Consider the following 14834-nt stretch of genomic DNA (forward strand, 5'->3'; position numbering starts at 1 on the left):
CATCTAGTTGGCTCCTTCTCACCCTTCAAAGCCCAGCTCAAAAGCCCATTCTGCAGGAATTCTTCCGCTGTGGCCCATATCCGGCCAGGCCCTCCCTTATATAATCCCTAGCACCCTTTCTTCTTCACCACCTTTCCACAATTTAAATCAAATAATTGATTAGTTGTTTAATGTCTTCTCTCCTCAGGAATAAAAATCCTGCAGTTAGAGACTGTGTTAAATGTACAAATGATTAGGAATTAAAAACAAAACAAAACAAAACAAAAAACACTGATAGGACAAGTGGTAACCTCTTCCCTTCCCCAACACAGTTTCAACAACAACAATAAAATTCCCAGCTTGGATCCTTCCTTTGAGCTCCAGATCCAAATACCCAAATGCCTAAAGGACATGTCCACTGGCGGATGTCCAACAGACAAACCTGTTTTAAACCAGACACACTCCTCTCTGCTCACCAACTTTTCCTACACTGTCCACCTTGGCTGGAGGTGGTACCATCTACGGTCACCCAAGCCATGGCTCCTTCCAGTTCCCCACTTCCATCACCCAATCCCCAAGGCATGCCTACTTTATCTCACAAACACTTATCAAATTTAGTTCTTCCTCTCTATCTCTGTCACCACTGCCCTAACTTAGGCCCTCTGCATTTCCTGCCTAATTTCTGCAATAGCTTAACTGGTACTTCTACCTCCAGATCTGATCCTATAATTCATCTTTAGACAGCAGCCATAGTGATTAGCATTATGTCTAAGATCTTTCAATGGCTCCCTCATTCACATCCTAAAGTAGCTACTGGGAGTTTGGAGGCCTAATCCAACCTATAAATGGGATTTATTGGGCCCACAAGAGGCCTTTTTTAAACTCTTTAGTTGACATAATAAAAAGATGGATTCCAGTTTCACTTAAAAAAACAAGGAGCTGTGGCAATTCTGTGCTCATTCTGCTAGAGTGTATGCAGAGTAAGCTGAAGCCAAATGGCAGCTCCCCCTTCAGAATGGGCATGCAATCTGTAGTCCACAACATTCCTCACTACCCCCTCCAGTCCTGAACCTAGCTCACTGTGCTCAATGACATGACTTGCCTTGGCCAACACAGATCCTTGAGTTTGAGGCCTCTGGCCTCAGGCTCAAGGCCAAGCTCAGGCATGGAAGGCTTGTGGTGACCTGAGTCCCCTCTAACAACAGAACTTGATGTAGCAGAAACACCAATAATTTCCTGCACTGCTGCTGCTCTGCTCTCCTCCTCTTCTTCATCAAGGTAGTAGTTATTCATCTTTTAAGACTGAGTCAGGTCTCTCTTCCAGGAAGCAGGGTTAGGTGACCCCCTTGGTGCTCCAGTAATATCCCAAGTATATCACAGTGTATATGACTATCTACTCATAAATCTGTTATCCCTATTATTGTGTGAACGTCTTGGGAGAAGGGGCAATGGCTAAAATTCATCTTTGCAACAGCAATGACCAGTCTAACATATGACACACGGTGGTGCTTCAACCATTTGCTCCCTTGTATACTCAAAAGAACCATTTCTTGGCCAGGTGTAGTGGCTCATGCCTATAATCCCAATACTTTGGGAGGCTGAGGCAGGAGGATGGCTTGAGGCCAGGAGTTCAACACCAGCCTTGACAATATAGTGAGACCCCTATCTCTACAAAAAATTTAAAAATTAGTTGGCGTGTGGCATGTGCCTATGGTCCTCGCTACTCGGGAGGCTGAGGCTAGAGGATTGCTTGAGCCCAGGAGTTTGGGGCTGCAGTGAGCCATGTGACTGTGCCACTGCACTCCAGCCTAGGTAACAGAACAAGACTCTGTCTCAAACAAACAAACAAAAACAAAGAAACAAAATTTCTCCATAGATTTGCAGTACAAATGAAAGAAAGCCCCACTCTCCTTTCCTGTTTCTGACAACCTGAAATGAGGAAAATATAAGTCCACTCTTGGGAGAGAAGGGCTTTTAGACTTCTAGTGGCCCAGGATCACCCAGGAGTAAAATTAGCCTAAAGGTCATGCAGCACTTAGGGAGCAAACTTCTCTTCCTCATGCAGGAAGAAGTACACTTGGCAAAGATCTTTGCAGGTACGTTCACAGTACACTTGGCAAAGATCTATACAGATATGTTCAAGTAATCTAACAATATGCATGCAGCTGATTCACTTCCAGTATAGTTATATTGACTATTCACTATCGTAGCAGCAGGAAGCCATGAGAGTAGCTCACTGCGTTCTACTTTTTCCCGTTCAGGAAATTAAATAATGGAGATGTGCAGACTATATAACTGGCGCACAAATTAGGTCACCAACCCAGAAGAATCCTGGAGGAAATGGCTGCACTAGGTCTTAAAAGATCCAGAAAGATACCCAGCGTGTTCCTCTGAGTAGCTTTTGTGTTGTGGGAAGTATTTGTAGTCTTTGGAACTACTTTCTTTTTCTGGTTAAGGAAATCAAAATATAAGTCTCATCTTTAGAACTTGGACATTATGGCCGGGCGCGGTGGCTCATGCTTGTAATCCCACCACTTTGGGAGGCCGAGGCGGGCGGATCACGAGGTCAGGAGATGGAGACCACGGTGAAACCCCGTCTCTACTAAAAAGACAAAAAAAATTAGCCGGGCGTGGTGGCGGGCGCCTGTAGTCCCAGCTACTCGGAGAGGCTGAGGCAGGAGAATGGCGTGAACACGGGAGGCGGAGCTTGCAATGAGCCGAGATCGTGCCACTGCACTCCAGCCTGGGTGACAGAGCGAGACTCTGTCTAATTGGACATTATGCATGTGGAAAATACCCATCCCAAAATCTGGATGATTACTGACCCCAGAAAACTGAGATAATCCTCTTCAGACTTCTGTCTCTTTACACATAATCTGCCCCCTGCACTCTCCACATCACTCTCTAATTACTGGATCCAAGAAAGAAGAGTTTCCACCCACTCATGCCTCCAGATTCGCCTTTCAAGCACTCCCTAATCACAAGTCCCGCCCCACCTACACACACACTCTCTCTCCCGGAACTGTGACAGGAACTGTAGAGAAATTCAGGAACTCAGGAAGAGAGAAATAGAGGTAGGGTAACTACTGCACGTTTCCCCCTCATTTAAATTTTTTTTTTTCTTTTTTTAAAGGAAGCGGCAGACGCGCTTTCTAAGTTTATGCAGAAACTGAAGCGCTGGCAAGTCCTCCCTGCGGCCTCAGGGGTGTGGCCCACTGTGGCTGCATCCGGACCGGAAGAGTCGAATCCCAAAGATACTGCTAGATGTGCCGAGAGATTCCTGATCCAGCCAAAACATGTCAGAGCAAAATGAGGGCCACGGCGTCGGGAATGGTGACCCTCAGTAATAGTCCGAGCGCTCGGACCGGAGGGCTGTCCCATGCGCAATCCTGACGGCTCTTCCCTGCAGCCTAGGTCGGGCCGGAGGAGGGGCCGCTCCCCGCTCCCGGATTGTAACAGGCAAAAGGCTCGGGGAGGGTATCAGGAGACCCGGTGCTGACCCGGCAGAGGCCAGGTGAACAAGCCTGGGGTCAAGCGAAGCCCCGCGACGGCCCTGAGGGCCCGAGACGTGCCACGCCTCGGTCCCGACACTCCACTTACGTCGTTGACTGTCTCTAACCAGAGCCCAAGCTCAGGGACCGCGCGCACAGCCACCGGGGCCCAGCACAGGAGGCAGAGGGCGACGCGCAGCAGCGGGGCCCGGGCGGGAAAGCAGCACCGGCGGCATGGCAGGAACCCGGCTACGGCGCGGCAGGCGGCGACCATCTTGACCCGGAAGCTGCACCTGGCGCTCCGAGACGCCTGCCACACCCGGACCTGATGCAGCACCGCCCCAGGCAGGCGGGTGCGAATCCGGGACGCGGGGCTCGGACTCGGGTGTGGAGGAGGGGCTCGGCCTTGGGCCTGGGCGGAGAGGCTCGGTGCAGTTCTGGGAAACGGGCCAGGACCGGGAGGCAGGGCTTAGGGCTCTGAGCCGGGCCCGAGCGTGCAGCTGGGAGATGCCTGGAAGGCAGAGATAGGAGCCAGGATGTGGAGTTGGCGCCGAGACGTGGAGGCGGGGCTCAGGGCCTGGCGTGGGCGTGAAGATAGAGGAGGAGCCGGAGCTTGGAAGGGAGGGCTGGCAGCCGGAGCGCAGAGGCGGGGCCGGGTAGGGAGGAGCTGCCGGAGTGTGGAGACAAGGCGGGGCTCGGGAGTGTGGGGGCGGGGCAGGGTGGAGGCAGGAGGCGAGGCTCGGCACCAGGCGGAGTGACGAGACAGGGCGGGGATGTAGGCGGGGCTCGGGAGTGTGAAGGCGGGCTGGGAGGCGTGGCTCGGGGCCAGGCTGGGTGTGGGGGACAGGGCGGGGTTGGAGGCGGGCTCGGGACCAGAGCGGAGTGCGGAGACAGGGTGCAGCAGGAAGAGCTTGGTGCCAGGCCGAGCGTGGAGGCGGGGCCGTGTGGGGGCGTGGCGTGGGACAAGGCCGGGATTTGGAGGCAAAACCCGGCGGGGAGGCGGAGCCTGAGGGTAAAGGCGGGGCTGGTCAGGGAGATTGGGTCGGAGTGGGGAGGCGGAGTTGAGGACCAGGCAGTAGTGTGGAGACGGGGCTGGACAAGGAGAAGGGCTTGGAGTTAGGCCGTAGTGGGGAGGCTAGGTCGGACGAGGAAACAGGGCTTGGAACAAGCCCTAGTACGGAGACGGGACTGGGCGGGGAGGCGTGGCTTGAGTGAGGAGACAGGCCTGGGTGGGGAGGCGGGGCCTGTCTGGGAAATGAGGCTCGGTGGGGGGGTGGAGCCGGAATGGGGAGGCGGGGCTCGCCGCCAGCGAGCGCAAGTGTCAAGGTCCTGGAGTCCAATGCCTAGTAAGTGCTACGGTTAGAGTGCAGTCTAGAGTTCTTTTGCCCAGGGTGTCTCCATTTCTTGCATCCTCTACACTTACCCTGCCTCGACGCTCTCAGCTGTATGGAAACCGTTCTTTAAATTCAGGGAATGTGCCAGGAAAGTGCTTTGAGGCCAAGGCCAGCTGAACACAAGGCATTGTGTTGTGAAGGTTAACGTTAATAGAACAGTTAATACTTTTCAGAACAAGTAGTTACCTGACTGCTTAAAGCTCAGAGGGGTCAGGGCTTGGATCCGTCTTATTGTGTACCTTGCCTTGCATTTTCGACTGTAAGCTGAATACATGTTTTGCTGTCAAAGAGAATTAGTTCATTCATTATCAAATGTAAATAATATCCAGCAGGGGAATAGAATCCTGTGCTAATATTGTTATTAACGTAGATCGATTTATAGTCAAAAGGCCTTGGCTGCTTTACCAGTCACCAGTAATTATTGAGGACCTACTATACACTAGAGATCGCATGTGCATCTTCCCAGCAAGCAATGTGATCAGTTCTGTTTAGGTCAGAATAACTGTAACAGGACCACAGGGGAACATCTACCAGAGATTTAGGAAGTAAGTGAGGGACAGAAGGAGAGAACAGTGCATGAAATTTAAGTTCTACAAGAAGAGTTAAGGGCGAGTTACCTGTGGGAGTGAGGGTTAAGTCTGAAGTTGTTTTAGTTACGAGAGAACTGGAGGAATGGAAACATCTTCCAGATGACTGGATGTTGGTGTGAGAAGGGGAGTGGCAAAGCTGGGAATATTTAAACAGTACCAAAACATACAGGCATTCCTAAATTACGTTAGGCAGATGGCACCTTTAGTGTAAGAACACTGGAGAGGCAATGATTTTTTTTTGTTTTTTTGTTTTGTTTTGTTTTTGAGATGGGGTCTCGCTCTGTCGCCCAGGCTGGAGTGCGGTGGCGAGAACTCGGCTCACTGCAAGCTCCGCCTCCCAGGTTCACGCCATTCTCCTGCCTTCGCCTCCCAAGTAGCTGGGACTACAGGTGCCCGCCATCACGCCCGGCTAATTTTTTAATATTTTTTAGTAGAGACGGGGTTTCACAGTGTTAGCCAGGATGGTCTCGATCTCGTGAACTCATGATCCGCCTGCCTCGGCCTCCCAAAGTTCTGGGATTACAGGCCTGAGCCACCGCGCCTGGCCGCAATGATGGTTTTTAAGTAAAGATGAGCTGATCAGAAAGATCGTGTTGGTTGTCAAATTGGGAAACGGGAGCATAGGAGAGCCAGGATGACACCGTTTTAAAAATAACTCCATCTTAAAACTAGTAAGGCACATTTCTTGCCAGTCACCACCCATGGTCGTAAGATGTTTACGGCGGCCAGGCACGCCTGTAATCCCAGCACTTTGGGAGGTCAAGGCGGGTGGATAGTTTGAGCTCAGGAGTTCGAGACCAGACTGGGCAACATGGCGAAATCCTGTCTCTACACAAAATACAAAAATTAGCCAGGTGTGATGGCGTGCCTGTGGTCCTGGCTACTCAAAGAAACTGAGGGGGAGGATCACTTGGGCCTGGGAGGCGGAAGTTGCAGTGAGCCCTGCACTCCAGTCTGTGTGACAGAGCCAGACCCTGTTACAAACAAAAAAAAAAAAAAAGAAAGAGAAAGAAAGCAAGAAAAGGAAAAGAAAAAAAAAAGGAAAATGAGGAAGGTTAGAATAAACTCTATAATGCTGGCTTGCAACTGAAGATATCAGTGTGAACTCATTTTTAAAATTTAGATTTATAAATAGATGTAGATATGTGTGTGTGGTGTGTGTGTGTGTATTTATATTTTCTTGCACTGATTCCCAGGAGGACCTAGAAGCAGCGACACCCCAGTAGCAATAGGTACATCTAGCACCAGATCTTGCTTTATAAATATCATTCTCCACTAAAATAAACCAGGGATCCTTGGAGAAGTGGCTGAGCCCAGGAATGGAATAGAGAAATTCATGATGAACTTGAGAATCTTGTTTTGCCAGAAAGTAAGGAAGTGGGTAAAAAATTATGAGGACACGTCAAAAAGGCATAGGAGCCAGTTTGAAGGAGCTCCCTCCCACTGACCAGATCTGGGACAATTTGGTCACCAAAATGACCGTAGTGGATTGTAACTCATTGACTCAAATAAGAATCCATGAGTCTACACTAACATAAATAAATAAATGATTACATAAATAGGAAAGAAAATCACTTTCTTACAGTTGGAATGCAGAAGGAATAACAAATTTAAAATATCACCATTTGGCAACTATCACAATTAAAATTGATTCAGAAGGAATCATCAATTCTATTCTAAAGTTAGTTGGCAAAAGCTTCATGAGGAAATATCTTCCAAAAATTACTTATTAATTACAAAGAGAAAAACAGTAATTGTACCGTGGAGATACCTGGCAGACACCAACTTAATGATCAAGGTTAATCCCACAAGGATTGGGACAAACAGACATGATGTGTATCATGATTTGATTAACTGAAAAGAAACAGCATGACTTCTGTGATATTCCTGCCAAAAATGCATGCCCAAAATGCAAAAATGCATCTAATCAAGGTATTCAAGGAAATGAGGAAAAGATTCACATACTTAAATCTAATCACAAGGAAACATTAGACAAACCCAAATTGAGAGACATTCTACAAAGTAACTAGCTGGTATAATTTGCCAAAAAAAAAAAAAAAAGTGTATATATATATATATATAATGCCAGGGTCTTGAAACAGCTGAGGAAGTTAGACGTTAAAGGAGACCCTAGAGACATGATAACTAAATGTGACATATAGGCCTAGCAATCTGGAGCCTACACCAGAAAAATTGTTTTTGCTATTAAAATTCTTTAGACAATTGGTGAAATTTGAACAAGGACTTTAAGAAAATGGTATTGTCAATGTGAATTTCCTGAATGTGAAAATGGCACCATTATCACACTAAGAGGTCCTTTTTCTAAAGAAAAGCACACTGAAGTATTTAAAGGTAAGCGGGCACCACATCTGAACTTATTCTTTGGTGGTTACAAAAAACTTTTTATATATTATATATATAAGCTTTATATATGTATAACATGTATACCATCTCTATCTATCTATCAAGATAATCTAATAAAACCAATTTGAATGAAGAGTATGCAGGAGTTCTTTGTATTCTTCTTGCAACTTTTCTTTGAGTCTGAAATCATTTCAAAAGAAAAATTTCCAAAACTAAGAAAGAAGGGGGTAATCACTCTGTGGTTCTCCCTGTATATATGTTAATAAAATGTGTATACCTTTCTAAGAAGAAGGTGGAGGAAGGAAGAAGGAAGGGAGTATCTCACACCTCTCACATCCCATACAGGGGTCCAACTTGGTGTCTTCCACAGCAGATGGAAAATTTATGATTACTTGGTAAAAATAGATTGATAGTCGACTGATTGCCAGAGTGCTTCACTCATTCTCTTTTGAGTCTTACGGGATTTAGAAAAACAAACAAACAAACAATACAGCTGCCATATAATTTTTAATTTAAAAAATTAAATCCTGGAGCAAACAAAAATTGTCCAAAGAACAAATAAGGAAAAATTTGTCAATAGTTGACTGTAAGCTAGAACTGAAAGGCCCTTGTCAATAGACCAGTCCTTCTTCTAGTGGAGTTTATTGCAGCTGTTATAAAACTGAATCACAGTTCAGAGGTTGCTGTGCGGGGAAATGAAAAGGCATTTGAGAACATGAAGTATCATGAGATCCTGAATTCAGTGCTATTAATGAGAGACTTTGGGGTATGGCTAACACCAAAAATGAATAGATGCTATTTTTGCATAAAAAGCTGTACATTTGATTTATTGCTTTTACTTAAACTATTGGATTGTATGAAAAATTTTGAGAGAGTATCATATAAAGCACCTTTTCCACATACTTCCATTTGCCTTCATTTAACTTTTTCTTCCCTAAATCAAAACTGATTTTAGTTTTGAGTTGAGGCTTATGGATATGTAAACGTAAAGGTTGTTTTTCTGATATTTCCTCTTCATGTGCAACTTATATATCACATAAATTTTAATACTTTTCTATTTTGTTGAGTTTTTATCGTTTACTAATACTTCCTACAGAACACTTGTTACATAACCATCAAAATTCAAGAGCACTAAGAAATCGATAGAATTGTTTACACAGCAGTAGCCAATTTTCACCAGTAGGTGACACTAGCAGATTGATGATATTTTGTATAAAATTGTGTCTTTCCTAAAGGTCTTTTAAATCTAGTCTTGTTTTCAGTTTCTAACTTTAATTGCTGACACTGTATTTCTAATCTATTTATTTTCAAATTAATAAGCTTTATTTTTCAAGCAGTTTTAGGTTCACAGCAAAATTGTGTGGAAAAGTACAGACAGTACCCATATACTCCCCGTCCTCCCGCAACCTCTCCCCACTATCGACATCCCACATCACAGTGAGTAGCCCTAATTTAAGCCATAAAAACTTTATTTGGAAGACACTATGTGCCTTACTGAGTGCGAGGTATTGCACAGATAGCTAGTAATGAAGGCAGCAGGGATTTTTACATTATTAAGGAGCAATTTTATTTGTTAGTTAGTGTTTTTTTCTATTTGGCTATAATCAAGTTTCCAAGGAAGATTAGAACTCGTGGCATTTAGTTAAGCAAATCGTATCTCCTACATCTGAGGAACTGCCTACATAAGAAGATCCATAAAACATAGTCCTTGCCATCACCGGAGGGGATATGCATGTAAACAGCACGGTGGGAAAGTCCTTAAGTGTGGATATGAGGAGTGCTTTGGGGGAAATGTGGTTACTTTTTTCAAAAGAGGACTTATCTTTTAGAGGTTTCCTTCATTTGGATTTTCTTAGAAGTAGATCCTGAAATAAGGGCTTGAGTGGCAGTAGCTGATTTGGGAGGTAGAGTAAATGCCAGTAGGGGACTGTTACGGGCTGAACCCTGTCCCCTCCACCTCCCGAGTTCTTATGTTGGAGTCCTAACCTCCAGAAACTTTAAGGCCTTTAAAGAGGTAATTACAGTAAAATCAGGTCTTTAGGGTAGGCCCTAATCCAATGAGACTGGCATCCTTACAAGAAGAGGAGATTAGGACACAGAAACATGCAGAGGGGAGGGCCATGTGGAGATACAGGGAGAAAACAGCCATCTACAAGCCCAGGAGAGAGGAAACCAACCCTAATGACACCTTGATCTAGGACTTCTGGCCTCCAGAACTGTGAGAAAATACATTTCTATTGCCTAAATCAACCTATCTTCTGGTACTTTGTTTTGGCAGCACTAGCAAACGAATCCAGGGAAAGAGCAAATGTGACAGAGAAAGGAATGCAGACATAAAGGGGACATTATCAAGTCAGCTACCACTGTGGGCGAATGGAATGCAATCCCACAGAGAAACTTAGGGAAAGGTGTGAGACAAACGCCATAGAGTCATCTCACACCAGGGTGAGGGAGCTGGGATGTGGAGGGCTACGTCGGGGAGAGCACCAATCACACTGGCGGTTCCAGCCCACTATGCGCAGGGCAGAGTGGCTTTTCTGAGCTTTAAGGAAAGTCTTCAAGCAAAGAGATGCAGATCATGACAGCTAGAAGTCAGCTCAGGCACACTGAAATGAAAAGGCAGGATAGACACAGGCGGAGCACTGGCAGAGACCCCTACAGAAACTCACCCTGAAATATTTACAGATGAGCTTACATGATGTCTGGGATTTGCTTCAAAATGCAAGAGGGAGGCTGGGGGCAGTGGCTCATGCCTGTTATCCCAGCACTTTGGGAGGCCGAGGCGGGCAGATCACTTGAGGCCAGCAGTTCAAGACCAGCCTGGCCAACATGGGGAAACCCTGTCTCTATTAAAAATACAAAAATTTGCCGGGCGCGGTGGCTCAAGCCTGTAATCCCAGCACTTTGGGAGGCCGAGGCGGGCGAATCACGAGGTCAGGAGATCGAGACCGTCCTGGCTAACACGGTGAAACCCCGTCTCTACTAAAAATACAAAAAATTAGCCGGGCGTGGTGGCGGGCGCCTGTAGTCCCAGCTACTCGGGAGGCTGAGGCAGGAGAATGGCGTGAACCTGGGAGGCGGAGCTTGCAGTGAGCTGAGATCGCGCCACTGCCCTCCAGCCTGGGGGGCAGAGCAAGACTCCGTCTCAAAAAAATAAATAAATAAATAAATAAAACTAAAAATACAAAAATTAGCCAGGTGTGATGGTACGTGCTTGTAATCCCAGCTACTCAGGAGGCTTAGGCAGGAGAATTGCTTGAACCTGGGAGGTGGAGGTTGCAGTGAGCCAAGATTGTGCCATTGCACTCCAACCTGGGTGACAGAGTGAGACTCTTGTCTCAAAAAAAAAAAAAAAAAAAAAGCAAGAGGGAGAGAAGTGAGTGGGGGCACAGATAAAACAAGATTGGCCCTGATTTGATCATTTTTTAAAGCCTAGAGATGAAGACATAGGCAGTCACACAACTATTCTGCCCACTTATAGAAGCTTGAAGTTTTCCCTAATAAAACATTTGTTAACAAGTACATTCAAGACTTCTGCTAGATGTAATAATAGGGACCAAATTTACCCTCCTGCCTAGAAGAACAACAACAAAACCAGACCAAGTAGATGAAATAACAGTTCTCAAGACATCAGATATCAGGCAATGAAAGACAGTTACCCCTGAGTGAAGGAAAAAAAAGAAAGTTGAGTCCTATGACTGCCTCAGCTTACTGGCTTGAGAGAATGTTCAGACCACAGCATGGGGAGGAATAACTCTAGCAGAGCGGGGCAGATTCCTTGAGTTGAGAAGACAAAGCTGGGAGTTCAGTGTGAGCAAAGCAGCAGTGGTTTGAGGACAATATATATGGAGAGGTGAGAGTGGTACAGAGAGAGTTCCTGAGATCTGCAAAAGATCCCCTTTAAACCTTCAGCAGAGAAATTATCAGCCACTGTATGTGAAGAAACTACAAGAAGTAGAGGAAAGAGTCAGCAAAAAACAAAAAAAAAAAAGAAGAAGAAGAAGAAATAGTATCACAGTGGCTGAGAAAATAGCCTGTTCTCACCAGCTAACCTAGAAAACTTCCTAATTCACAGGGCATTGGTGGAATACTCAAAAAGGTTTTGCCTCAATAGTACAGAGTAATTAGCTTTAGACTAAACAGGGCTTGAGTCTCTTTTTATTTTTTCACCTCCCTCCCAGATGAATTGAGCCTCAACAAACAAATCTTTAAAGCAAAACCCAAATGAACCAGTTTCCAAGTAACTTAATTATGCCCTAGAACAAAGCCCAAGAATATTTATAGGAGTACAAAAATCTCTAACACTCAACTAGTAAAATTGTAATGTCTGGCATCAGTTGGAGATTACTAGGCATGCAAAGAATCAGGATACTGTGAGACATAAGAAGGAGAAAAATAATCAGTTGAAACTGACCAGAACTGACACATATGTTAGAATGAACAAAAAAGTCGTTAAAAATTATAACTGTATCCTATATGTTCAAAAATTAAGTAGAAATATTAAAAGTAGAAAAAACATGAAATCCAAATTTCTAAAGATGAAAAATGCAATACCTGAAATAAATACACTGAATAGGCTTAATGTAGCAGATTGGCTACTGCAGAAGATAAGATTAGTGAAACTGAAGACATAAGGATAGAAAATAACCAAAATCTAGGAGAAAAAACTTAAAAATTAACAGACTATTAGTGAGTATTCAAATGGCCTAATAAGATTAGTGAAACTGAAGACCTAAAGATAGAAAATAACCAAAATCTTGGAGAAAATAACTTAAAAAATTAACAGACTATTAGTGAGTATTCAAATGGCCTAATATATGTGTAATTGCTCCAAAAAAGAGTGGAAAAATAGAAAAAAATATTTGAAGGAAGAATGGTTGAAATGTTTCTAAACTTAATGAAACAATAAACCCATAGATCCAAGAAGTTCAATTAAAGCTAAACAAAAGAAACATGAAGAAAACTACTTCAAGGCACATCATAAGTAAATTGCACAAATCAGTGAAAAGAGAAACTCCTAAAAGCAGTCAGAGGGGAAAAAAAAAGACATGTTTGGTACAAGGGAAAGAAAAAAGAGAAGGATAACATCAATTTGTTAGAAACAATGTAAGCAAAGAAGACAGTAGGGGGCCAGGCACAGTGGCTCATGCTTGTAATCCCAGCACTTTGGAAGGCCAAGGCAGAGGAATCACTTGAGGCCAGGAGTTTGAGACCAGCCTGGTCAACACGGTAAAACTCTGTCTCTACCAAAACTACAAAAATTAGCCAGGTGTGGTGACACATGCCTGTAATCCCAGCTACTTGGGAGGCTGAGGTACAAGAATCACTTGAACTCAGGAGGCAGAGGTTGCAGTGAGCCAAGATCGTGCCACTGCACTCTAGCCTGAGTGACAGAGTTAAATTCTGTTTCAAAAAAAACCAGTGTGGGGACCTCTTTAAAGCATTGACATGGGCAACCCCCTTTGGGTCCCCTCACATTGTATAGGAGCTCTTTTTTCACTCTACTAAATCTTGCAACTGCACACTCTTCTGGTCCATGTTTGTTACGGCTCAAGCTGAGCTTTCACTCACCGTCCACCACTGCTGTTTGCCGCCATCGCAGACCTGCCACTGACTTCCATCCCTCCGGATCCAGCAGGCTGTCTGCTGCGCTCCTGATCCAGCGAGGTGCCCATTGCCACTCCCGATCGGGCTAAAGGCTCACCGTTGTTCCTGCACGGCTAAGTGCCCAGGTTCATCCTAATCGAGCTGAACACTAGTCGTTGGGTTCCGTGGTTCTCTTCCGTGACCCACGGCTTCTAATAGAGCTATAACACTCACCACATGGCCCAAGATCCCATTCCTTGGAATCCATGAGGCCAAGAACCCCAGCTCAGAGAACAAGAGGCTTGCCACCATCTTGGAAGCAGCCCACCACCATCTTGGGAGCTCTAAGAGCAAGAAGCACCTGCCACCCCTGGTAACATTTTAGCGACCATGAAGGGACCTCCAAAGTGGTAATATTGGACCACTTTAGCTTGCTATCCTTCCTTAGAATTGGAGGAAAATACCAGGCACCTGTTGGCCAGTTAAAAATGATTAGCATGGCTGCTGGACTCAAGACTCAGGTGTGAGGCTGTCTGGGAAAGGGCTTTCTAACAACCCAACCCTTCTGGGTTGGGAGCATTTTTGTGCCTGGAACCAGCTTCTGCTTTCAATTTTCCTGGGGAAGCCGAGGGCCGACTACAGGCAGAAAGCTGTTGTCCCGAACTCCTGGCGTTAGCCGGTTGAGATCATGGTGCAGCCAGAAGTCTCTACTCAACAGTCGCCCATGTGTGCACCCCTGCCTTTCCTTCTGACCCATACCTCCTGGGTCCCAACCACAACTTTCTTGAAAGTGTAGGCCCAAAATTCTCCTTACCTCTGAATCTACTTCCTCCGATCCCTGCCTCCTAGGTACTAATGGTTGAGATTTTCATTTCCTCTCCCAAGTATTAGAGCAAGTTGTATCTCCAAAGGGATCTAAGGAAGCTCTACACTGTGTCATTAGGCATCTAGGCTATGAACCCAGGGAGGCTTGTCCCTTGTGTCCCTCCCAATTTAGGCATACAGCTCTCGACATGGGCAGTTATGCGGGACCCATTCCCCACCACTGTTGCCAGGGCCCCAAGTTTGTAAATGGCTAGGAGGATTGCTCTCCCATTGTGTAAAATGCTCTCTTCCCCCAATTTCTACCCAGCTTACCCCTCTGCAATACAATCTCCAAGCCTTAGCTCCTTGGCCAGGGCCTTAGAACTGATGACCCAGTACTTTTAACAACTGGAACTGGGTCTATGACAACATAATAGATCAGGATGGAAGCGACTTGAGTAAGTCAAGGAGAGAAGAGACAGAGAGAGAGAGAGAGAAAAGAGAGGGAGAGAGAAAAAAGAGAGAAGTAGTAAAGAAAAAACAGTGTGCCCTATTCCTTTAAAAGCCAGGGTAAATTTAAAACCTTTAATTGATAATTGAAGAGCTTCTCCATGACCCTATAACAC

The 14834-nt window shown here is 45.4% G+C and overlaps 1 protein-coding gene across 3 annotated transcripts in view; it reads right to left on the reverse strand.

Moving 5' to 3' along the window:
- Nucleotides 1-13543, reverse strand: part of TMEM87B (transmembrane protein 87B) — a 72397-nt gene extending 58854 nt beyond the window's left edge. The window contains exons 1-2 of one of the 3 annotated variants that reach the window (XM_058428391.1): nt 13390-13543; nt 5051-5144 (exon numbers count right to left, since the gene is read on the reverse strand). Coding sequence is in view for 2 of the 3 variants with exons in the window: in XM_058428388.1 (XP_058284371.1) it covers nt 3580-3744 (165 nt within the window). In the remaining variant the exon portion in view is untranslated. Of the gene's footprint in view, nt 1-3579; nt 4153-5050; nt 5145-13389 lie in introns of those variants that run through there. The other 2 variants (XM_058428388.1, XM_058428389.1) reach the window with 2 other exon arrangements.
- Nucleotides 13544-14834: the final 1291 nt, after the last annotated feature.

The sequence above is a fragment of the Hylobates moloch genome, unplaced genomic scaffold (assembly GCF_009828535.3).
Source record: "Hylobates moloch isolate HMO894 unplaced genomic scaffold, HMol_V3 SCAFFOLD_15, whole genome shotgun sequence".
Taxonomy (NCBI): domain Eukaryota; kingdom Metazoa; phylum Chordata; class Mammalia; order Primates; family Hylobatidae; genus Hylobates; species Hylobates moloch.